Source organism: Miniopterus schreibersii, assembly GCF_964146895.1.
Source record: "Miniopterus schreibersii genome assembly, chromosome: 7".
NCBI classification, from domain to species: Eukaryota; Metazoa; Chordata; class Mammalia; order Chiroptera; family Miniopteridae; genus Miniopterus; species Miniopterus schreibersii.
The window spans coordinates 22,271,219-22,297,085 of NC_138108.1; the positions used below are offsets into that span (position 1 = coordinate 22,271,219).

The following is a 25,867-nucleotide window of genomic DNA, read 5'->3' on the forward strand; positions in this document are numbered from 1 at the left end:
TTAAAATACAAAGAAAATATTTTTATTTGTATAACAAAGACTAAGAGATAATGACATAATAAAGTTAACAGAGTTGATGTCAAGACACAAATAGGTTTGAAAAGCTATAGATGAGTAAGTAAGCGTTTTGTTTCATTCAACCTCTGTTCATCCTCGGTTATCTTAGAGAGCCTCTCCCTCTCTGGCATGCTCCTGACTGGATCCTAAGCAGGATGTGTCCTGGTGACTCAGTGATGACTCCTTTCCATTAGTCCTCAGTATCTTTCTTTTTTTTCTTTTTCTTCTTTTTCTCTGGACTCTGAAAATAACCAAAAAGAATGCTTTTGAAAGAGTTTAAATATATGGGTGAGTAATAACTTTTCCTCATAAAAAGCAAAGTAGATCTATTTCTCTTAAAAACAAATTTAAGGGGAAGTTTCAATTTTAAGATAAAAACCCCTCTCTATAAAAGCGATTTGTGGTAAATCATACTCTCCCTTACTCAAAGCAAACCCATCTTGTGACAAGTCTAATTTTGAGAAACAGCCTTTTATAATACAAATACAACAATGGCATTATTTTTACCTCCCCATGAAGAAAACCACTTAACTGCCTGCCTGTTCATTTCTTTTCTTTTCTTTTTTAATATATCTTTATTGATTTCAGAGAGAGGAAATGAGAGGGACAGAGAGAAATAGAAACATCAATGATGAGAGAGTCATTATCAAGACCGCAACCGGGCATGTGCCCTGACCGGGAATCAAACCCCAATCGCATGGATCCTAGGTAGATACTCAACCACTGAGCCACGGCCGGCCGGGCTGCCTGTTCACTTCTGATAAACAAAGTAGAGTAAAATACGGAGACCCTACTCATGCCAATAAAGGACTGGTAATTCAATCTAACATACAGGAACTGCTGCGCTGGTGCACGGTTCCTCCTCAGAAAGCGGTTCTTCTTTAATGTGTTTCTTCTTGTCCTTCTTCTTCTTCTTCTTCACCGATGTCTCCTGCTCTTCCACCACCAGTACTCCTCCTCCTTCTTCCTCTTCATCTTCTTCTTCAACTGAACAGAGTAAATGCAAAGATACAACAATTAACACTGTATCAGACCTCAGCTCCCCCCAAACCTTTTGAATCTGAAGTTTCCCCGTCATTATGGTCAATCATCCAGTGTTTATTTTATGATTTATAATTAGAAACACCCTTCACACACTTACCTAGTCTAATACCACTAACTTTACAAATGATATAAAACTCAGAGAGAAGTGAATTTCTCCTGATCATGTAGCTATGCACAGAAATTAGAATTAAGACAGATCATCTCATCTGCATAACCACTGTTTTGGGGAAGACAGTCAATTATATTAGAAGTAAGTGTCTGTGCTATACGGTTAAAACATGCACTAAGAGGACCTGCTGTCAGAACAGATTTGGGTTGTAAGAGAAGACGATTCAAGGTTAAAGGACAAAGTAACCAGAACTGCCATTTACAATATGGAGAAAATTGTGGAGCAACAGGCTGGAAGTGGAAAGAACCTCTGAACGGTAAGTTTGGAAAGCTTGTTGGACATGTAAGTGAAGATACAAATCTGGAGTTTGGTGTCAAAAGCTACCAAATGGGATTAGAGATTTCCTTACTGTTCAATAGAAAAATAAAACAGTTAAATAATGTTTTCATCTAGAGCAGGAGCCCACATTTGCTGATAGTACACTTTTGACCACTGAGCTACTTAGAAACCCAAAGTTAAATCAGTCATTGCTTTAATGCCTGTCTTGTTATACTATGTGGTAGGCACTCAACATAGGTCCAGCTAATAAATGAGGGTACTTGCTTCCCAACTTTACAAGACAGCCTACTTTACTGGAGAGCACCATTTAAATATCATCACTATCATGGCAGGTTACCTGGTATATTAGCACTCTAGTCCACTCCATATAAAAGAAACAACGAAAACAAGAAAAACAAAACACCACTACTTCATCAATTCTACACTTAACCATATAACAAAAATATCTGAGTAACTCATTTAGAAACCACATACTTATTTTTACTCTATTTTAAGCTCATTCTCAAAATAGTTCATGTGGTGAAATCCAAAGTTTTGGTATACTTAGTATATTTGATTCCACATATTCACAGAAATGAGTCTCATATTCCTCTATGAAATCTGATACATTTAATAACATCCTAACTATTCTCAGAGAACACAATGACTTATTAAAATACCATTAACTTTCAATATGGGAGATTTCACAATAAAGTTCAATGGCACATACTTTCCCAAGGTTCATGAAGTCTATACTTAAGAAATAAGAATATAAATGACATTTTAAAAATTCAAACTAACCTTTAACTTTAACCTTAGCTTTTTTTGCCTTCTTTTCAGTTATTTCGTCCTCTTGATCTACCTGTTCTATCTTGCGTTTTTTAGAACAGGTTGGCAGTGTGGAGTCACCAGAAGGATCATAAGTCTTCACTTCACTGAAAGAGTCAGAGTTTTAGGAAATCTCTACTAATATCTGCAACTAAAATAATTCTAAAGAGATTTAAAGGAAATGCCATTAGATAATACTTACATAAGCATAAAATGCTGTTTCATTTTAGTGGCTTTCAGGCAGTTTATGAAAACAGTTTCCAAAGGGTAAAGAGGTATTAATATTTTCCAGGTAGGCTAATTACACTTTAAGAGAAGTGGTGAGCTAAATGAATTCTGATTGAGTGACTATGGTATAGAAAAATATTCAATCAACTTAGGGGAAAAATGGGAGAAAATCTCTTTACACCAAATGATTATACCAGGAACCTAAAAACTGAATCAATTTAAGTTTTACAATATAAAGTAATCCAATAAAAACCAAAACAAAACTACTGCAATCAAATTTAATACAGAAGGCTTCATCACAAGATCCCAAGAGGCAAAGGAATAGAGGGGGATATCTATGAATCAAGTCCCTAAAACCCAATGGTTGTTTTTGTTCTAATATAGCAGAAAGAATAAAATGGAAGTAGGGAGTGCCTAAAATGTAAGTAAATATCATAATTAGTGTCTCACGTGCATGTCTTTAAAATTATAAGCATAATGACATGGGTATATTAAAAAATTATTCAAAACAAGCTAAGGAATGTTCTATTTCTTAAGCTGACTTTTAGGCTCATGGCTTTAACTTTTAGAGGTTAGAAACATTTATAATTTAAAAAACAAAGATTCACATTTGTCAACTAAATTTGGAAAATTCACGAACTATAAAAGAAACATTAATGCCCATAACTGAATATATAAGGTTTCTTTCCAGAAGGAAACAATTTTTTTCTGAATGTATATATTTATATATATACATAAATAAATATTTTTAACTGAGATGTACTATATATTGCTCTCCCCACTCACTTATAGCGTAAGACTGTATTATTAAAATTCTTAAAGAATTACAAGACTCCTAAAAGCAGAATTTATGGGTTAATGACTAGAAACAGTTTTTTAAAATATGTATTTATTGATTTCAGAGAGAGGAAGGAAGAGGGAGAGAGAAACATCAACGATAAGTCATTGACTGGCTGCCTCCTGCACGCCCCCTACTGGGAATTGAGCCCTCAACCTGGGCATGTGCCCTGACAGGGAATCGAACAGCGATCTCCTGGAGATCATAGATCAAAGCTCAACTGCTGAGCCACAGCAGCCACGCTAGAAACATTTTTAAGATGCTTAAAGCATCATACTGTCTCTAACAGCTTCCCAGAAAAGCTGTCCTACATTCTACTTTCATCATCACAGCCTTGTCAGTATTAAGCATCACCTCAAATAAAAACCAAAACGCCTCTCCCCACACATATCTTTTGTTAATTTTATGGTGAGGTCTGAATACTTTTCATCCCTCTTGGCCATTTTTAGATTTTTCTTTTGTCTGTTTTTTTAAAAAATAGGTTAATTAGATGAACTCTGAATGAATTTTCTTTGATAAATGGTATACCATACAGGAACTATGAATGACAAACATGCACTATTATAAATATTTGGAAATGAGTAAATATTAAGAAAAAAAAAAGCCAAAACAAATATACTATATGTACTTATTACAACAATGCAAATGTGTATTTGATTAAAAACCTGAACTAAATATGAAAAACTGTAAATGGCAAAAAAAAAAAAAAAAAAAGGGTGAGTGGGACACCAAGGTGCTTCGGTTTATAACAGAAAACTGCTGTCAACGGGTAACATTTAAGTAAGCAAGAACTGTCCATCCATCTCCCCCACATGTACTTACCTTTTATGTTCATATTTTTCTGCTTTTGCTAATGCCTTTCCTGTTCCACTTATTTTCCTTATCTAAGAAAAGAGAAATTATTTTCTAGGACATAATCTCTTTATAGTATATACTCTAATAAATCAACTCTTGGTAAATATAAGGGAAAATTTTAACAGTAAGCACAAAAAGAATATATTAGAGGTACTAAAATGTATCATAAAACAAAACTGTTCAGCAGGTGAAATAAGTACATAAACTACTCATAGTTTATTAGCTTTTAACAGGTAACACTTCTGCAATAGGCAGGATGTATTTCTTACCCCTCTATCTTCCAAGGCCCTCAACCTGGCCTCTAATTTGGCTCTGTTCTCAACTCCCATCGCAGAACTGGAATCTTCACCAAAAGCATCATACCGGATAGCCAAAACAGTTTTGGCTGCCAACATTCGAGAAATCTAATAGAGAACTTGAAGTTAGAAAACACTCATGCTAGTATTTTCTTTAAACCAGGAATGACAGAAGTATTTTCAATCATACAACTATCTCATAACTGAATCTTTGCTGCAATATAATGGCTAATTGGTTATGTATAACCACCATGATTTCAGTGGATGAAAGATCTTCAGTAGTTTATGTTTAAAACTAGCTCAAACTATTCTGCCAATGGCCTCCTTTAGTTTCTACTCCGTGACATTGGTTCTACATCATGAGGTCAACCAGAAAAGGTGCAGTCCCCTTTTCAAGCTAAGTAAAGTTTTATTTTAATGAACCCTTTATTTCTCCTAATACTCTGCGCTCTGAATTTTATACAATTTTAGTTTCCTTTAAACGGTGTCCTACAAAATAAGAGACCACAACATTTCACAAAGCTATTATTTTTTATAATTCATAAATGTTGATGTTAAATTGGTTTTCTGCCACTAAGACCACTTTTGATGTACCACCCACCCCACCCCATGCTTTACCAAGGGGTGAATTCTAGGAAAATACTAACATAGTGAAGAAGAAAAAAAAGGCTTTAACAGGACCAGTAGTAATTTCTTTAAACCCTTTCTCTCAGTATCCAGAGTGCTTTTTACTTAAAGAATTTACCATTCGCCATTTAATGAGAAAAAAATAGGAAGATTTATTGCATACTACAGAGTACAAGGAAAATTAATTGTTTGGAGGAAAAAGAGAGAAAAAGGCCTACCTCAGGAAACTGTAACTCACCTTTCCTTTGTGTTTGGGACTTGTCTGTCCTACAAGTGAAGCGTGATAAATGAGACCATACTTAGGGGTATCTCGTCTAGACTTTAGAGCTCTGAAGAGTGCCTTTTCTGCTCCAAGAATCTGAACTGTAGAAGCTGCATGTTTGGCCAAATTCAAAAGAGAACCTTCAAAAGAAAAGAAGTAGTTACAAAGAATCACTTTAATTATTTCAAAGTTCCATGCATTAAACAAGACCTACAGAACAATTAAAAATCTGATGTAATATAAAACTTTATAGTCTGGAATTTCCTAAAAATCCTGATGCCTCAGCATTTGTGATTCTTCCAGTAGCACCACAAGCAAAGGTACGCGGTGAATGTCTATGACAAACTGAAGCTTAAGCTTATTCAAGTTTATGTATCTGCCTGAGAAATGGTTTTACTATTTTACATTCTATTAGCATACCACAAGATATAAGTATAAACATATGTATTTACAGACAGCCCCCCAATCTAGCCCCTATTTTGTGAGATTTTAGATATTAAATATTCTTCAGATATGGAAAAAAAAAAACCCCATAAAAATAAATGGAGAGTTATTAGGATATCTTAATAGTAGAACTATGTGATAAATTACATACACTTTCATTTATCCCTGTTAAAATATGGATGAGAAGATAGGTTTATAAGTACACTAATTAGGTATGAAAAGTTGTTGCTTTGGCCCAGCTGGTGTGGTTCAGTGGTCAAGAGTCGACCTATGAACCAGGAGGTCACAGTTCGATTCCTGGTCAGGGCACATCACCGAGGTTGTGGACTCTATCCCCAGTAGGGGGTGTGCAGGAGGCAGGTCAATGACTCATCACTGTTTCTCTTCCTTCCTCTCTCTAAAATCAGTAAAAATATATTTTAAAAAAAAGTTGCTGCTTTGTTAGACTTGTTGCAGAGTTTGTCAGAAAATACCCTTAATATTAATGAAGTCACCCACCACTAGATATATGTTTAAAACTCAAGGAATGTACACTTCGGCTGATCCTTGCATCTCATATTTCTACAAGCTTAGATAAACCTATGAAATTCTGGATGCAGACAATAAAACCAGCCCAAATGATTCTATACTTGCAGGTTAGGGTATTTGAACTACATATTTGATCAATGAAGTGTCTATTCTAATTTAACTACTTTGCTGTAAAAGACACATTAAGATCTTCTGTGATGGATTATTACAATGCCTTCAGTAACATAAAATAATGAATTAGTACCTCACTGTATTTGCAGGTATTCAATTATACAGTTTTTGTAGCATCCACCTTTACATTATCACCATACACATGCATTAAGTTTTATTAAATATTCTGTATGTCAAATATATTAAAATATAAAATAGCATATTCAACTGTGAAACAGATTCTTGATCAAGGCTTATGTAGTCATACACTACATATGACACAGACCACACATACGACAATAGTATGCCATATAGCGTAGTAGGCTATACCACCTAGGTTTGTGTACATGCACTGTATGATGTTCGCACAATGATGAAATGGACTAATGATAACACATTTCTCAGAATGTATCCCAGTCATAGTGCAGGACTGTAATTATCACCTGCTGTGATTTCTTAAAAGTATTTAAATTGTAATCCAATCAGTTTTTCTTTTATATATTTTTTTAAAATCCTCACCTGAGAATATTTTTTCCATTGCTTTTCAGAGAGTGGAAAGGACAGAGAGACACATACATCAAGGTGAGAAAGACACATCAATTGGTTGCCTCCCTCACGTGCCCCAACCCGGGCTGGGGATTGAGCCTGCAACTGAGGTACTCGCCCTTGGCTGGAATTGAACCCATGACCCGTTAGTCCGCAGGCCGACACTCTAACCACTGAGCCAAACCTGCCAGGCCTCTTTCTTTCATTTTAATCTTCATCCAAGGACATGCTTGGAGAGAAGGGAAAGAAACACCGATTGGTTTCCTTTTGCATGTGCCCCAACTGGGGGATTGAATCCACAGCCCAGGGATGTGCCCTGACTGGGAATCAAATTGGCAACCCTTCGGTGCATAGGGACTACACTCAACCAATTGGCCACTCTGGTCGAGCAATTTTATTTTTCAATTTAAGTTGACTTTCAGTATTATTTTGTATTAGTTTTGGGTGTACAGCATTGTGGTTAGACAATCATATACTTTACAAAGTTATCTCTGATATTTCAAGTACCCACCTGGCACCATAGTTATTACGATATTATTGACTATATTCCCTATGCTGTACTTTTACATCCTGTGACTATTTTGTAACTACCGATTTGTACTTCTTAATCCCTTCACCTTTTTCACCCAGCCTCCCAACCCCCCTGGCAACCAACAGTTGACCTTTAAAAAAAAAGTTTTTTAAATCCTCACCGGAGGATATTTTTTCAGTTGCTTTTCAGAGAGTGGAAGGGGGGAAGGGGAAGAGAGAGGGAGGGAGCGGGAGAGAGGCTGGTTTTCTACCGCATGCACTCTGACTGGGGATCGAGCCTGCAACTGGGTATGTGCCCTTGGCCAGAATCAAACCTGGGACCCTTCAGTCCAAGGGCCAATGCTCTAACCACTGAGCCAAACGGGCCAGGGCAACTTTCTAATGACATAAAATGTTAACTGATTTTACCCTCCTACATTCATCTGATTATTCTAATTAACTACAACAAACATCTGACAATGGACAAGTGTCTCAGAAGAGGTAGTGACTAAAGATGCCTTCATTATCCAAAAGGGAATCAGGCACACAAATGAAAATCATCACCGAACACTGGTCCTTAGTCCTTGCCCACATATCACCTACTTCTATTTATTATCTGAAATGCATTTAATAACTATAATTTAAAGATTAAAAAAAACCTTGCTAGAAAACTCAACTCTAAATACCCAATACCCATGTTAACAAATTACATTAAAATCATCACCTGCATGAGCAATAAGCCGTGCTCCAACTAATTCTCCAACCATGACTGTAACATTGGGTGCAATGGCCATCATTCGATTTTGTAGGTATTCATAGAGCTGGGTCCTATATTCTGAGATTTCAATCACCTAGTATAAGAAACAAAATGAATAACTCATAAATGACTAAGAGTAAAAACAGTTTAAAATTCACATCTAAAACATCAAAGTCCTGCATCTATCATAGAGCAGCTGTGCAACTCTGGGAAAACTTGTCATTTTGTACTTGTTTCTTACAAAAGGGCTGCTGTGAAGATTTTTATTAAATAACGTATGCCAAAAACCTAACACACTGCCTAAAAATGTTAGCCAATACTACTGTTATTTTTTAAAAACCTCCAAGGATTACACATTTGTGTCACCCTCTCTAATTCTTGTACAGCTATCTGCAAAGGAGGGGGGAAATCACTACAGGCTACAGACATAAAAGTTAGAATTAAATAACTCAAGATATTCCTCTTAATGAATTTATAATTCATTAATCTTGACAATGCAACAATATAAATTACTTTTTTAAAAAAAAATCCTCACCAGACATATTCATTGATTTTTAGAGAGGGAGGGAGGAAGAGAGGGAGAGAAACACCAATCTGTTGCCTCCTGCATGCACCCTGACCAGGGCCAGGGATTGAACTCGCAACCTAGGTATGTGCCCTGACCAGAAATCGAACCTGTGACCTTTCAGTGTACGGGTTGACACTCTAACCAACTGAGCCACACTGGCCAGGGCAATACTCTTAATTTCATTTTAGTGTACATTTCTCCCTTTAAGTATATGTATCAAGATGGCATCAGATGAGGTAGTGACTGAACACCCTCATATTTATTTATCAGGTGAACAATGTTTAAAATCATCATCGCCATCAGAAAATTATTATTACAGTGCTGGTATCACAACTAGTTTCTCTATATGTAAAGTTTACCTGAGTGCAGAGATGCAGAATGTTGCAAATATCTTCTTCTGAAACCTCTGTCCCCATAGATATCTCTGCAGCTGCTTTCACTTCTGCTTCAACTTCCTCTGGCAGTAATTCAGAAAGTTGGGCCGAAGCATAATTCTTCCTATCGCCTATGGAATGTTTGCAGAGGATGAGGGAGAATCACTCTTCAACAAATTATACAAAATCCACCAAATAGTCAAAAGAAAAAGTAGAGATAAGCCAATGAAAAGGGTGCCTAAACAAAACAAAAAGCGAACAAGTTTGATCTAGTAATTTTCCTTATGTAAAGGCTTGATTTTTTAGAGATTTAAATCTCTCCCCACCACCTCCTCTAAAAAAAAAGAAAAAGAAAAACCCACCACTAACAAAAACCCTCCAAATATCCCATTCAATAGGACTAATAACATTGACAGTTTGTAGTTAAGGTTATACTGAAGCTAGGGCCATGAATTATTGGGGCAATAAAATGGTAATATAATGAGCCAAATAACTCATTTCTCTATATTCAGTATCCTCTACTAATATTACTGTATTATTAGTACAGGATATAACACTAACAATACAGATAGCAATATTACTTTTAATATTAATTATTAATACATTTCAGGATACCTCCCACCCCCGCAGTCCACAGTTGCCATCATTGATGGCAAATTCATTATGAGATACGTTCACCAGAAGCCATTTTAAGAAAAACCAAATTAGAGATCCACGTTTTATTGCACAAACCATCAAAATAAAAATTAAAATCTAACAGATATTAATATGGTTACACTCCTAAAACATAATATAAGTTGTAAAAAACTCTGGGAAGTTTGTTGAGAAAAAAAAATTATAACTCATGTTTTAGGATGCAAATAAATTGTTATTTTCAATGTCTTAAAGCATAAAGTTGACTCACCAACTTTCTGCAAACACTTGCAGTATGTCAAATTATCTGAAATAATTTTTCCTAATTCAGGGAAATGCCAGCCATACCATTCTCTACACCGCATAATGTAGTTGTTTAGTTCTTTATCTAAGTCATCCAACAAGGCTGTAGCAGATTAAAGTGAAAAAGAAAACAGGAACTTAAAAGGGTTTTTTAAATTGTGGTAAAATATACATAAAATTTACACTTTAACCATTTTCAAGTGTACATTTCAGTGGCATCAAGTACATTCACGTTGTGCAAGCATTCAGAGAACTCTTTCATCATCCCAAGCTGAAACTCTCTACCTATTAAAGAACTCGCCATACCACCTTCCCCCAGACCCTGGTAATCTCTTCCGTCTCTGTGAATTTGCCTATTCTAGGTATCACACAGTATCTATCTTTCTGTGTGTGGCTTATTTCACGCAGAATAATGCTTTCAAAATTCATCTATGTTGTATATACCATGAAGAACACGGATCTTCATTCCTTTTTTAGGATATGAATACTTCACTGTCTATATATACATTGTTTATCCATCTGTTAATGGGTATATGGGTTATTTCTATCTTTTGGCTATTGTAAATAATGCCATTATAAACAGGGTGCGCAAGTATCTGTTTTTGAGTACCTGCTTTCAATTCTTTTGGGTATATAACCAGAAATGCAACTGCTGTTTAAAGGGCTTTTTAAAGTTGAAAATAAGACTGATATTTCCAAAAATCACTTAATAATATGGGAGAATGACCTATAATAAAGCCAAGTGAAAAAAGCAAAACACAGCACAATATCGATCCCGCCATGGTTTTAAAATTACGTTAACATAATTCACATTATCTCCAACTAGTCAAATTATTGGTAGCTTTTCCTCTCTCTATTCTGCATTTTCCAATTTTTTATCAAGAGTTCTAGTTAAATCCTGGTCAGTGTGGCCTGGTTGAGTGTTCTCCCGTGCACCGAAAGGTAACCGGTTTGATTCCCAGGCAGGGCACATTAGGGACTCAAACTCTGCAGGAGGCAGCCAATTGATGTTTCTCTCTCACATTGATGTTTCTCTCCCTCCTTCCCTCTAAAATCAATAAAAACCATATTTTTAAAAAAGAGTTCTAGTTACTATCTCTTCAATAGAATTATAAAAGAAACAGTTTTAATAGCAGGGGAAAAACCATGCAGAACAGACAGAATAGACCTCAACATTTACTATACTTACAAATTGCCTGGACAATCATTGTGTCCACTTTATCAGCACTAAATTTCAATCTATACCGGGACAAGCTGGGGAGAAGGAAGAAGATAAATTACTAAGATAGAATCTTTATAAAGAATTTAATTAACATCTTAAAACTTTTTAACCCAAACCCCTCCCTCAGACCTACAGTTTTTTAATTCTTTTCTACATGGGAAAATCAGCTGCAAGATCAGAAAATACACATTTAAAAAGAAAACAATACATCTGTCCTGCTATAAGCTATAGTTCTGTAACATTAATTTATAAATGACAATGACAACTAGAATAATACTCTGTAGTGCAGGTCATATTGATTCATAGGTGATTTTTGTAGCATATTAACGTTTTATACCAGCAGGTAAGAAAAAAATGCAGTGCTGTAACACCTGAAAACAGAAAGCCATGGAGGAATGATACTGTATATAAGGGTTTCTTAATCTTGGCACTATTAATATCATAGGCCTGACAGTCTTTGTTGTAGGGGGTCTATTCTATGCATTGTAGGTGGTTTAGCAATATCCTTGGCCTCTACCCATTATGTTAGTAAAAGACCTCATCCTAAGTTCTACCAAACATGTCTCTACACATTGCCAAATGTCCTCTAAGGGATATGTGATTGAGAACCACTGCTGCACACAATGCCAATTCAATCACGTTTGAATTGACCTGGTTTAGCTATTTGTTCTCTCTTAGAAATACTTATTACCAAGTTCTTCCTGACTTTTGTGCATTTTGCTTGTCTCTGTAAGTCAGGAGAGCTTTAACCCTCCAACAATCTATGCTCAATATTTTTGTTCAAAGGTACAGACATTTATTATAGTATTCTTTTAGCATAAATTTAACATGTCTTTTCTGTGTATTTTTTAGGGCTATTGTTTTTGACAGTGCTCTGTTCACAAAGTTGCACAAAGTTTTTTTTTTTAATCTTTTGAGAGAGAGGAAGGGAGGAGGGAGAGACAGAAACATCAATGATGAGTCATTGATTGCCAGCCTCCTGTAGACCCCCTACCACGGATTGAACCTCAATCTCCTGGACCATAGGTGGATGCTCAACCAGTACGAACCACCAACCGGGCAAGTTGCATAGGTTTTGAGTAGTCTGCCCTTAATCTTATTTTTTCACAAACCCTATTATTTTAGTGCAACTTCACAGAATGCCAAGCTTTTCAGGAACACATATATTACAGTACAGCAGAAATTCCTGTTCTAATGGATTTCAGGTTAAACATCATAGGTTAATGTGCTTTTTTTTGCCTTATTATAAAAACAATAAAAATCAGAGTAAAACAAGCGACACAGATAAGGCACAAAAAAGGAGACCACAGCAGATGAGAAAATTTGGGAGATGGTAAGTAGATGTCTTGAGGAGTAGCAGATGATTTAGATTTAGCAGAGGTAGGACGGGGGTGGGGTGGGTGTGGACAGAAAGCCTGAGTTGTGTGGGGTCTAACACCAGAGGGGTAGAGAATGCCTACAGTGAGGCTTAAGAGTCCAGGCAGTGAAGCCAGAATGTCTGGGTTCAAATCCTGACCTCCTCACATACCAGCTGATATTAACTTTGGCCATCCATTTCCTCATCTGTAAAATGAGGGTACTACTACTGATTGTTATGAGAATTAAATTAGTATGTATAACGTGCTTAGAACAGTACTATACAATTGTTTAATTAAATAAAAGCCAGCTTTATTTTCCAGTAAATCTCACCTGTGGGCCAATCCAAGACACATAGCAGCCATTTCACGTGGCTCTACCCCAGGAATTAATCCATCCATCTGTGAACGAATTCCTCTCATAAGTTCATTAACAACAGGACTATGGATGCAACTGAGATTCAGCTTTTCCTATAAAAACAAGAACATCTGTATTAAAGAAATAAAAGCTGCAAAAAGATAAATACATGCCCAGCCAGCATGGCTCGGTGGTTGAGCATCGACCTATGATCCAGCAGATCACAGTTCGATTCTGGTCAGGGCACATGCCTGGGTTGTGGGGTTTGATCCCTAGTAGGGTGTGTAGGAGGCAGCCGATCAATGACTCTCTCATCATTGATGTTTCTTTCTCTCTCCCCACTCCCTGAAAGCAATAAAAAGAAAAAAGGAAAAAAAAAGGGTATAGTTTAACCTAGCTTTGTTCGTTTTATTGGTTTGAGGAATCTTTTACTACCTTACATTTACCTTCTTTTAAAAATGATAAAGGTAAAACATACAGAAGCTTTCAACCAATAGTACCACAGAGAAGGGAACTGAATAAAAAGCAAATTCTGAGTTTAGGACCTTTCCCTACAGATAACTGGTAGCATCCCTTAAGCACTTCCAAATACATACATGTATTAACCAACATCAGTGTTTTAGGCCATACCACCCTGAACTTGCCTAATCTCCAAATATATACGTATGTTAATATGTACATGTACACACATATACAAATCTTCATAATACAGTTTAAGTTTTTACACAACCCACACAAGCAAGATAAGCAATTTGATTCTCCATACTTTCATTTTGTCATACTGCAGTGTACTTGCTAACTCCATCATACAAATCTATAGTTCTAAGTCCATCAAATACAAATATACAAAATTGTCTGTATTGCATCATGTTTAAGAAACAAATATTAAGAATGTATACGAGTAATATTCACTGTAAACGTTTTAAAATGGAGAAACTGAAAAGAAAAAATTAAAAATAGCCATAATCCCACCATTAAACAATTTGCCGTTCTGCATGTCTTTCTGTGTATGTATTTATTATGCTAAAAGTTATTTTTGAAAAAAATAAATATCTTTATTGATTTCAGAGAGAGGGAGAGACAGACAGAAACATCACTGATGAGAGAGTCATTGATTGGCTGCCTCTTGCACGCCCCCGACTGGGCATGGAGCCTGCAACCTGGGCTTGTGCCCTGACCGGGAATCGAACCAGTGACCTCCTAGATCCTAAGTTGATGCTCAACTACTGTGCCATGCCCAGCCAGGCAAAAGTTAATGTTTTTAACAGAGAAAAAAATTAAGACTTGTGGGCACTTCAAAGGATGAAGGTAGAGACTAACACCATCACAGAAAACTTCATGACCTCACAGTATTAGAAATAATCTATTTACACAAACCTCTTAAATTCAGAATCCTGGCTTTAAAAACCCTCAGATCTCTTTAGTGCTTTCCTACCCAGTAGACCTACATCACAAAATAATCCCTACTTCAAAAATCAAAGTTCAAACTATCACAACTGACTCTCAAACTGTTCTACTTTTCATGTCTGAAAGCCTACTTTTCCACTCTTCCACTCTTACTTTATGTTTAACCTCTAGCAACTCTACTCCCCACTATAGTTTTTTAACAAAATACATGGCAGGACATACCCAAAGTATTAACAGACTACCTCTGGGTGGCAGGGTTAAAGCTATTTTTTTAAAAATATTTTTATTGAGTTTTAGAGAGAGGGGGAGAGCAAGCAAAAAAACATGGATGTGAGATCGCAACATCTATAGGTTGCCTCCTGCACACCCCACTGGGGATTGAACCTGCACAACCCAGGCATGTGTCCTGTCCAGGAATCAAACAACCTGCAACCTTTTGGTGCACAGGATGACACCCAACCAACTGAGCCACACCAACCAGGGCGGTTATAGCTATTTTTTAAAAAATAATTTTTTGGTGTATTTATATTTTCTACAATGAACATATATGCTTAGCTCTGATAATCATATTGGAAAACTATTATTATGCAGCCTAGGGAAAAAAGACAAAGTATGAGAACTTATGACAAACAAGTCATTACAAAGGCGGGGCTTTGTAGTCACTATGCTATATGGTGAGTTTGGATAAGTAAGCGGGAAAGAAAATCTTAACTTTACCTTTATGACTCCTCCTAGTTTAGCATCAGCTACAGCCAGGGGTTCATGGGCTTCTTTTACTATTTTCTTCAGAACTTTTTTCAGTTGCTTGTTGATTTTGCCCTCCATCAGAGCTGTGAATGCTTTTCAGGAAAAAGAAAAACAAGAGTTAACTCTCCAATTTTTAACTGTAAGAGCTTAAGATCTTATTTAAATTTAAAAAATAAAGCAAAAACAATAACACACTCCCTTCCAAAAGGGCTAAATTTAAAATTACTTCTGATAAACATAAAAATGTTTTACAAGTACACATTTCACAATCTCATCTGATCTTGCCACCCTCATTTCTACTCCAGAATCAGGAGTTAAACCAGATCCAGCCTTCCTCTCCCTATGCCACATGTATCTTCTTTTGAACTCAGAGCTAGAATCATAAAATGTTAGAAACATTCTATTTTGGAATAACAAATAGCTTCTCTCTTATATAATGACAGACTGCCCTGATGCTCTGGATTGTGACACTCTAAAATCCTGTCAAGACTCTGGTGGGGGGGGAAAAAGGAGTATATTCATTTTGAAAGTTCTTCTGCTATGTAAGCATATCTGAGTGGGGCCTAATCTTTGCTAATTCCTAATCCACAGGTGTCATCAGACCTATACTTATAAACCTCCAATGAGAGACCTTATTATGAAGGCAGCCTGTTCAACGTTGGGACAACTTTCATTTTGCATACATCCCAAGTCTGCTACTTTTGTAACTATCACCTTACTTAGACCTACACTTAGATCTTCTGGACCCACATGGACTAACACCTCTTCTACTATTTGTCTCAGTTTTAGTTGAATTTAAAGTATGTCTGGCAAGAAGGATGTCTGTCATAATTTCTAAGGCCAAGCATTTAGTCAGCCAGGTACTTGCTTTTCCCTCCTGATCACATCTCCATTCGAGTTACAAGCCAATTTCATCTGTTATTTGGGAAAATGAAAGGTGAAGACAAAAACATCTGGCTACCACACAGCTCTTACAGAGTTCTCTACACCTTACTCTAAAAAGCCAAGATTCAACCTATTTTTGTTGGGGTCTAACCTTTTACATTTTGTATAACATTGGCTCCTTAATAATCTACCTTTCTAATAAGATTGTATTCTTTCCAGTTTATCTTTCATAATTAAAATTTTTATTCAAGTTCCTGCTCCTAGTTCTCAAATTTTCCATATCTACGTTTATACTATACAATTTCTTAAAAGTAAATCTCTACTCTAAGATCTATTCTAACATTTACATTATCTTCCCTTTACCAAAAAGTGTGGTAATTACTGTTCACAATATGTACTTTTAAAAGATGATCTATAGAGATGGTGACAGGGAAATGGGAGGCTGAATCTTTCCTCTACTTGCCTTCTCTGCCAGCCACTGTTCAGCATCCCCTAGTAGTTTTCTCACTTCATCCAAATGTAGGCTGGTCCAAATTTTACTATTTGGAAGACTTGCATCTTTAAAATTTGACAAAGAATAAAAACAAATCTCTTCGTGCAAATGGCATATGTGAATTTCTGGGAGCAATATAAATTAACATCACACCCCATCAGATTCTTTCTTAGGCTCCAGGATGTTATACGCATAGTCTAACACCTATAACCACTGAATTTTGGTTCTGTCACATCAAAACTGACTTGTAATAAGCAGTGGGAAGTTTAATTCTCAGGAAGGACTCTGTTCTCTCAGTAATGAGGCAATGTTCAAATTTCTGGTAAAAATACATGGGAAAAGGCACTGTAGAGGTTTCTATGACCTGATTCCTGACATAACTCTCTACTTTCATTCATTTACCCAAAAATACTTATGTGCTAGAATCTAGGGATTTGACAGTAAACAACAGTCTCTGCTCTCATGGAACTTAGATTGGGGGGTGGGTCAGAAATGTCTCACCAGTATGACACTTTCCCTATTTACATTATTTTAAGAAATAAGAAAAGCTTGGTAGGGAAATGTCTCAAGCCTCAGTTTTATCATCTGTAAATAGTGATATTACCTGATTCGTAGGATAGTTTCAAGATTTTGGAGCAATGAGCACAAAACCTGACAACTGCTATGTGATCAAAATATTGGTTATAGTAAAAACTTCCTTCATGTCTGGGTAGAGGTTGGACCTGCCCATTTAATAGTTTAATAAGGACTGGTCAGAAATATCCCCCAAAGAGGTTATATGTGAAAAGGAATTCAACTTAGGCCACTCACAGCACTTTACAACTCCAGGAGTTGCTGTACCAAATCAGTATGTGAATAATGCACCCCAGAGTTGGAGAACAGCTAACACACCTTGCTTGGGATTTTACAAAAATTCTACCATTTAATTTTAGAGCTGTGATGAAGAGAACTACATTTTTAAAAATTCCCCAAGCAAAAATTACCATAGTGGTGCTTTATAGCACTATGAGGCTTTTATTACCAATGAAGCAGCCCTGGAACCATTTCTTAAAAATTTTTAAATAAATTCAAAAATGGCCTCATTGTTGGGTCTTCCTTCAGCTCACTCCTCTGCCAAGATTGGGATAGCCCATTAATATTCCAGTATATCTGTTAAACTGGATTCCTAATTTTCACAAGAAAGTTATACCCTTCTACTGTGGCTGATGAACCAAATTATTTGTGTCTGTCAAATTATTTATTTTAAGCCATATTCTTCCTTATGGCCCTTCATTTTCAAATTATACAACCAAGTAGTTGGCTGATTTGATATAGAATCTAAGCAACTGAAAAATTTATGATTAGGGTTTTATATCTGGTCTTGTTTTCCCTAATATTAAAAAAACTTATAAAACCAATTGCCTACTGAAGCCAAGCCTAGTTAATAAACCCTTTTACTTTCTGTCTGCTATCCTCTCACAAGGACTAATTAAAGGACAAGCCATCCACTCTTCCAATATCATAAAAAACCATGCCCCCTCTTGATAACAACACATGCTTCTCTGTAGTTTCATATTAAACACACACAAACCTAAAAGTATTAGTTTTCCTAAAACTTTTAATAATGTGTTTTCAAACTAAAAATGTATATCCCTGGAGAGCTGTTTTATTATTATTTCAACTGTGAATCCTGACTATCCTCAACTTCACCCTTATATTAAAATGATCAGAGCTGTGTGCTTGACCACATTACCTTGGTCCCTTGTAGAACAGCTTTTACTGAACTGTGCTTTAGCATTATGCTGTTGGTTTCCACAGGGAGATCAATTTAACCACTTCTCAGCTCTCATCACATGGGGGGGGGGGAATCAGCCCTATGGTGAAAAAAGCTAACTCAATGTTGTCTCAGTGGTAGTGACGAATGTTAGATCACTTAAATTCAGTTCTGAAAAGAATGCATCATTGACAACATTGAATAAGGTTAACTCCGGCAACTGAAGCAAATAATTTTTTAATAAGGATAACAAATTGCCAACATTAAAACCAAAAAGGCTAGTGTTTTGACTTTACCTGCTAATGCTTCTGCTGTATCCTGAAATTTCTCAAAATGTTTTAGCTTAACTCTAGAATTAAGAAAAAAAGAAAAAGTTACGCACGTACACTGATTTCTGCAAAAGCAACATATTTAGGACAGGGTGTCGGATTGTTTCCAAAGCATACACTAATAAAAGAAATTTTCCTGTCAATGGGTATCAAAGTGCAAAGTTAGATATTCTTCTCAAAACAAATAGGTTCTCTAAATGTTAGGCTGGTAACGTCTGGACTATTATAGAAAAGGCTGTATAGGCTTTGAAGAAAATAAAGAACAAAAAGGTTTGCCACCACATCTAAACTACAAGGAAGATGCTGAAGCTTCAACATAACCTCTGCTGCTTTAAGCTAGACATAGGTGCCTAAGAAACGGTGTAAGAGTCTGTCTTAGGTCAGGAATCATGACACTGAATTGTCCACCCAGTAAAAATATCATTAAACAACAGCTTATTGTCAGATCTGATTCCTGTTACCATTATTTTATCCCCTTCTTTCCCACATACTTATGTGCAGAGGATCATCATTTCATATGGAAACAAATACATACATTTCATTCATTGCTGTCTCAGTGGTAGTGACGAATAACTGAAGTGAGATCACTTAGATTCAGTTCCAACAAGAATACATCATTGACAACAATGAATCAAGTTAACCCAGCCAATTAAAGCATATATCTCTTTAAAAAGAGAAAATTAGTCTTCTTTTGTGTCAGAAATAGTATTATCTTAAGCAAGGTTTTCTTACCTGATCAGAGAACACCCTGGTGGTCCCTTAAACACACATCCAACAACACAAAGATTTAAGGAAAAAGTAATAATCTCATCTATCCTGCCTCACCCCACCCCCATTTGCACCCTTCTAAAGTGGCATTTGCTCATACCACTCTGTACTTGCATAAATGAATATATAGATATGCAAGAACATAGCAAAATGGGATCACATTACTGTGGGGAACCGTTGTGGCCCCAGGCACGGAGGAGCTGCCTGGGTGAGCTGCAGATGTGCTCCCCTGCTCCCTGGGAGATGTGGGTGAGCTGCTGTGGCCCCAGGCACAGAGGAGCTGCCTGGGTGAGCTGCAGAAGTGCTCTCCTGCTCCTTGACCCAGACCTTGAGGCACCAAGGCTATACTAATTTAGTTTGCGGCCTTAAATTCTAGAAAGGCTTATTAGGAAGCTGGCCCTGGCCTGAAGGGTTAAGGGACAGTCAAGCTACATACCAAGCCAAGGACTCAATCCTTCCAAACAAGTTCCCATTAGAAGCAGAGACAAAGATAGTTACCAAGGTCTGAGCTCCTGCAGGAGGCAGGATGTTTACGCTGAAGGTGTGTTTGTGCAGCCGGGAGAGAACTACTTTGTATCGGGCAAGGGGAAGGAATGCAGGGCAGGGTGCTATTTAGCAAAAACAACGGCGCTGGTATAAATTGAGCTTGGAAAATAAACTCGGGGCTGCAGCCCTCACGAGCTGCAGTCCTCCCGATCCCATCTTCTCTGTGTCTGTCTTTTCTCCATCCTCACCCCTACTCTCAGGACCGTTCGACTCTGCCAGCAGGCTCCGGCACATTACACAAAATCTGAAGCATGATTTTTTCAGTATATTATGGACCTCTCTCTCCAAATCTACAAGAGATCTATAGATCCACTACAAATGCCGGAACTATGTATTTTGTTTCTCTAACTAACTGGTATGACATTTCTTTGGGTTCATCGCTCTAGTAAGCTTTAATAGTTTCCTTCTATTCTTGTGAGTTTTTATTAGCACTGCAGATGAATTATGAAGTGCCCCTTAGCATTAAGGACATAACCCAAATCCACATATATCAAGAGATCACTCAGGTTCTTCCTAGGACCACATTCACAAATGGGCTATTTCATAGATGGTGAAATAGACATCTTGACTACCTTGAGGAAAAGCCAGCTCTCTCTCCAACCACTCATTCCTTCTACTCTATATTCTACTCCAGAGACTTTGGGTATACCTTTCCAGGATTTACTAGCTAGTTATTACTACAGTGGGAGCTAGAAAATAGAAGTCATAAAGAACGAATAAACTGCAAATTAAGTTTAAAAACATCTGAATGCCACTAACTTAGAGAAACTAAAAGTAAAATCAATCAGCAGTACATGCTTTTGATAAGTATTACTTTTCACAGAAATTTATACTTAATTCACAATCAATTTGTGTTTTCAAATCTTACAAAATAGTAATTTTGTGTTGCTGCCCAATCTAGTCTGCAACTAATACAAATTAGTAGAGATAGCTTATGCCCCAAATGAGGAAATCTAATAATTAGGCTCATACCAATATTATTCCTGAAATACATTTCAAAACAGAAGTTATGAATATAACATTATATGAACCAGGGGGGGAAATGTAAAAAGAACCCCTAAATATGAACTGCTAAATTCTTAGTTTTAAGATGACTTACATTTTATTTGCTTTCTCTGGAGTTTCAAATTCTTTCCACAAACTATCAACTTCTTGAAGTTTCTTCTCATTCAAAACCTGTAATAAATATTTAAATAATTTTAAATAGCACAACTCAGTCAAGCATATATAGCTACATTCTTCAAGTACAGCTGTAATTGTAAAATGAGGATGGTGGAAGTCATTTTTCTCTCTGAAATAATGAACCAGTTTTCTTACCCATCATAAATTTTTGGTCAAATTAGTAGCTTAAATAGCACATATAATAGCTGGATGGAATTCAGATCTAGTCGGGGGGGGGGGGGGGGTGAGGGTCTCTGCTGAAAACTTTCTATTTTTTTAGGACATCTTAAGCTCTTCAAAAAGCATATCATATTCATACTTTTAAAAAATATGCCATTATTTTACAATGCCAGTTAAACTGATCTGCAATCAATTTTAAGACATCCCATTTTCAAGGATATTAAATATGGGGGAAAATGCATTTTAGGATTGATCCTACCCTATCTTGTACTTTAGCAGCTGACTTATCAGAGGGAGTATTGGTGAGGGTATAGAGAAATAACTTTTATTCACTCCTGATTCACTCCTGAAACTAAGAGAATCTCTTGAAGGCAATTTGGTAACATCTATCAACATAAAATATGTATATACTATATGATCAATTAACTACTTTCTATAGAATAAATTTTATTTACTGCTACAACCATCCTAACATGAAAGTATTATGGGTTTCTCTACAATTATGCCCGGCTGGCATGGCTCAGCAGCTGAGCATTGACCTATGATCCAGGAGATCGGGGTTCTACTCCCAGTAGGGCCCCCAGCTGTGGTAGTGGGGAGCACGCAGATGGCAGATGAATGACTCTCTGCCTCTCTCCCTCCCTCTCTAAAATCAATAAAAACACATAAAAAGGGGCATTTTAAATCTATGAAACAGTAACATTTAGGGATATATTCTTCAAGACTTTTTTACTATGTGACATTTTATTTCTGCGTACTTCTAATAATCATACTGTACACTTAACATATCATGGATGTAAATACCTAGAATTGAGGTATACAAATATACCATCATTTATGCTTTTATTGATATTTAGGTTATTTCTAAATTTCCCTTATCCTTCAGAAAACATTTTTGTATGCATCATGTTGCCTTTCTATAGAACAAACTACTGGAAATGGAGTTAATTGATCATATAGGATATGCATATTTTATGTTGACAGATGCTACTAATTTGCCTTCAAGAGTGTTAGACTTAAACCAGGAGTGAACAATATTGCAATTACAGGCAACTCTAATGAGGAAAAATAAGCCAAGTCAGCTTTTGTTTTTTAATTATTATTTTTTGGTTTTCTTAAAAATAACATGTACTTAATGTAGTAAGTGCAAATAGAAGTATATTTTCAAATGGCAGAAGTTACACTGGAGAGTGAAAAACTCTCCCAAATCAACACACTTTGGTATGTGCCCTTTCAGACTTTCCACATCCATATCAGCGGTTTTGATTCAAAACTAGAATCATACTATACATATTTTACCTAGCGTTTTGGGGCCTTGTATCAGCACATATAGGGTGTCCCCCAAAAATGTATACATACACTCTGAATAATTATTAAAGCAGTGTTTATTAAAATACATTTCATTTTCAAAATTTAGTTATCAGCTGTTAAAGTGTGTAATACATTTTTTGGGACACCCTGTATACGAAAGAAACTTGTTTTTCATTGCTATATTCCTAGAGTTCAGAAAGTACCTGGCACATGGACTGCACTCAATTTACCTCATTCTTTCTAACACCTCAATAGCATCCCACTATTCAATCATTTCTGTGCTATGAAGTCTTAACTTCTAACTTTCCCTATTGAAACAACCTAATCTCGCCCTAGCCAATTTCTGCAGTGGTTAGAGCGCTGGTAAGCGAACTGGTCTCCGTTCCATTCCAGTCAAGGGCAATACCTAGTTGCAGGCTCCATCCCCGGCCCGATGGAGCGCAGGCGGGAGGCAACCAATCGATGTGTCATCTCTCTCACATCGATGTTTGTCAGTCTCTCTCCCTTATACTCTCTCTGAAATCACGCAGCCACTTACTTAAACCCAAACCCCACATTCAACCAATCAGTCAATCTCGTCAGGTCTACCTTTAAATTTCTCCCGATGTTGATACCTTTACATCAGCCTTAATCAAAGCACCTTTATCTTGTCTAGATTACAGCAAAAACACCCTTGTGCTTCCTCTCCTGCACCCCTGTAATCTATTCACACAGTACAGCAAGTTTATTAAAAGACAAAGTAGGTCACTCCTCTCCTTAAAACCTTTCAGTCATTCTTCAAAACACTCAAACCCCGAACTCCTTCAAAACCTGTAAAATTCTAATACGGCTTCTGTCCACCTCTCTAACCGGGCCAAATACTCTAACTCAGAACCCAGCACCGCAAACAGCGGGGCCACGTGTTCGCGGAAACGTGCGCCTCCCAGGCCCAAAGCCTTCCCCTTCCTTTCAGAGCAGGGGGACATAAAAGGCACCCGTGCTATGCTGAACAGTGTCATCCTCTCCTTAAGTCTTTCCGTCTCCTCGCCGGTCCAACACTCACCTTCCCCCTCCAACTGCTCAACCTTCCACCTACCTTAAAGATGGCGTAGCCGACGGACGTTTCAAACAGCACCAACATGATTAGGCCGGGTCAGGGCGCTGCGAGGCCCGCCGTGAGTTTTTACCTCAGTGCAAAAAGACCAGATTTGCGGCCCTCCAAGGCCAGCAAGGCCACGGCTGGCCAAGCACAAACGCGCACGCTTCCCTGCAACGAACCAGACCACGTTGCCTAAATGCTCCACACTGCACTCCGTGCAGAGCCCGCGAACGCGTTTCTCCTTCTCCGAGGATTCTGGGATGTGACACACTTCCGACGGCCAACCTGACGCATAGCGTGCCGTCACTTCCGCAAAGTTCCCGCCACACGGACAAAGGAACTATCGCGAGATTTCTTAAGGCAACGAGTTTTTCTGCGTCTGGACTGCACGGAAATGTAAAGAAAGCTTTGCTTGTTATTATTACGTTTAGCTACCATAAATGATGTAGTTTACCGTGCGACAAATGCGCAGTTGCCTCGGCGTCAGTCTCAGGCATATGTAACTTGGGAAGTGCTAGCCGCTGAGCTTTATTCCCGCCTTGAAACGAAGTCATCAGCATGGCATTATGGTAGTAACTGTTATCTGCGAGCACTACAGACTGTTCTCTCTGGCCAAACTGATATTTTTTGTACAGATGTCTTTCAGATATATGTGGGCCTCTCCCATTTTTTTTCTGCAACATGACCCGAGGGTATGAGTGTAGACTTTCTGTTCTTAGTGTAATTTGCTTTTCTGATAACTTTGTCTCAGTGACTGGTTTAAATACCCCAATTCTTCCAGAAGTCTGGCTTCGGTTAGCAGTAAAATTTCTTTCCTCACTTCCCAGGCCCAATATCCAGATTGCCTGCAAATATTACGTTGCAACCTCCTGGAAGTTATGGAATACTAAGTAACGATTTTCACAAGCAGCTCTACAAGCCGGCATCAGGAGAAATGGAAATCCTGAACTAAATAACAGAAAAGAATTAACAATTAGTTTGTCAATAAAAAATTGCAGTTTTCTCATATAATTATCTTTCTTAAAACAATCCTCACCCAAGGATTGTTTTAAAACAAGTGGGGGGAGTGGAGAATCAAGGGATGGGGAAATCTAGGGTACAGACAAGAACACGACTGATAATGCCATAGGATCCGTGTGGTCAGGGAAGCAAGGGAAACCAAAACGGCTTGATTTGGAAAGGGGGGTGGGGCACGGATAAATTGGAAACACTATATCTCTTATAGTGTTATATAACTTGATGCCTTTTTTTTTTTTCCTTTGGCCTAGTCTCAACGGAAGTGCCATCTGCTAGAGAATGGAATCTGTATCTTGCATTTACTTGAATCCATATAGGGCATTATGTGCTGGTCATGAAGTAGGATCTCATTAAGTGATTAATGAATAAATATCTGCAAAAAGTCAGGTTCTTCTCCTTGTGTCTGAAGCTTACAACCTTTACACAAAGAGAAGTGAAACTATTAATGAGAAACTTCTTTGCTGTGGCATTTCCTAGAAGTTGTCTTTGCACAATGCCCATATAATGAAATGAAGACAATAATTCAAATAGACAAGAGGAGGGAGATATCAAGAAAGAAACTAAAGAAATGTGGAACAAAATTGACACTGCCTGCTTCCACTAAGGGTAAACACGCACATCACATCCTACAGACAGGGAACACACACACCACTTTGTACCTTGAGGAGCAAAAACAAGACACAACAATGCCTGGATGGCGTGGCTCAGGGGTTGAGCGTTCACGCATGTTCCAGGAGATGGAGGTTTGATTCCTGGTCAGGGCAGAGTCCCAGGTTGAAGGCTCAGTACCCAGTAGGGAGCATACAGGAAGCAGCCAATCAATAACTTATCATTGATGTTTCTACCTCTCCCTTTCCCATCCTCTCTCTGAAATCAATAAAGATACATATTTTTTAAAAGACAACAAAACTAGAGTCTAGTTCTAGAACCCAAATTATATGAAACCTTGAGTCTTTCTGTAAAGTATTGACTCCCAAAGAGA

General features: G+C 37.3%; 1 protein-coding gene across 2 annotated transcripts; it reads right to left on the minus strand.

The window, feature by feature from the left end:
* NOP58 (NOP58 ribonucleoprotein) lies at nt 1-24,816 on the minus strand. 2 transcript variants are annotated; one of them, XM_081142730.1, is made up of 16 exons: nt 23,866-24,113; nt 21,238-21,314; nt 18,792-18,844; nt 18,475-18,666; nt 15,335-15,456; nt 13,187-13,323; nt 11,465-11,529; nt 10,244-10,378; nt 9,325-9,470; nt 8,365-8,491; nt 5,439-5,602; nt 4,547-4,681; nt 4,245-4,306; nt 2,330-2,463; nt 890-1,044; nt 1-298 (listed from the first exon to the last, which is right to left on the minus strand). In XM_081142730.1, exons 5-16 carry the CDS (start codon nt 15,440-15,442, stop codon nt 248-250), a joined length of 1,419 nt encoding a protein of 472 aa, XP_080998856.1. In that variant the 5' UTR covers nt 15,443-15,456; nt 18,475-18,666; nt 18,792-18,844; nt 21,238-21,314; nt 23,866-24,113; the 3' UTR covers nt 1-247. The 2 variants fall into 2 exon arrangements, with proteins under 2 accessions (XP_080998856.1, XP_080998855.1); XM_081142729.1 differs by lacking the exon at nt 18,475-18,666 and having other exon boundaries at nt 23,866-24,816.
* Nucleotides 24,817-25,867: the final 1,051 nt, after the last annotated feature.

Bases quoted from the DNA above. Each gene is read 5' to 3' on its own strand.
- NOP58 (XM_081142729.1), bottom strand. From the start codon at position 23,910: ATGTTGGTGCTGTTTGAAACGTCCGTCGGCTACGCCATCTTTAAG. The intron at 21,315-23,865 runs GTAGGTGGAAGG...TATTTATTACAG, and splicing joins TCGGCTACGCCATCTTTAAG to GTTTTGAATGAGAAGAAACT. The intron at 4,307-4,546 runs GTAAGAAATACA...CTCTTTTCTTAG, and splicing joins GGGCCTTGGAAGATAGAGGG to ATAAGGAAAATAAGTGGAAC.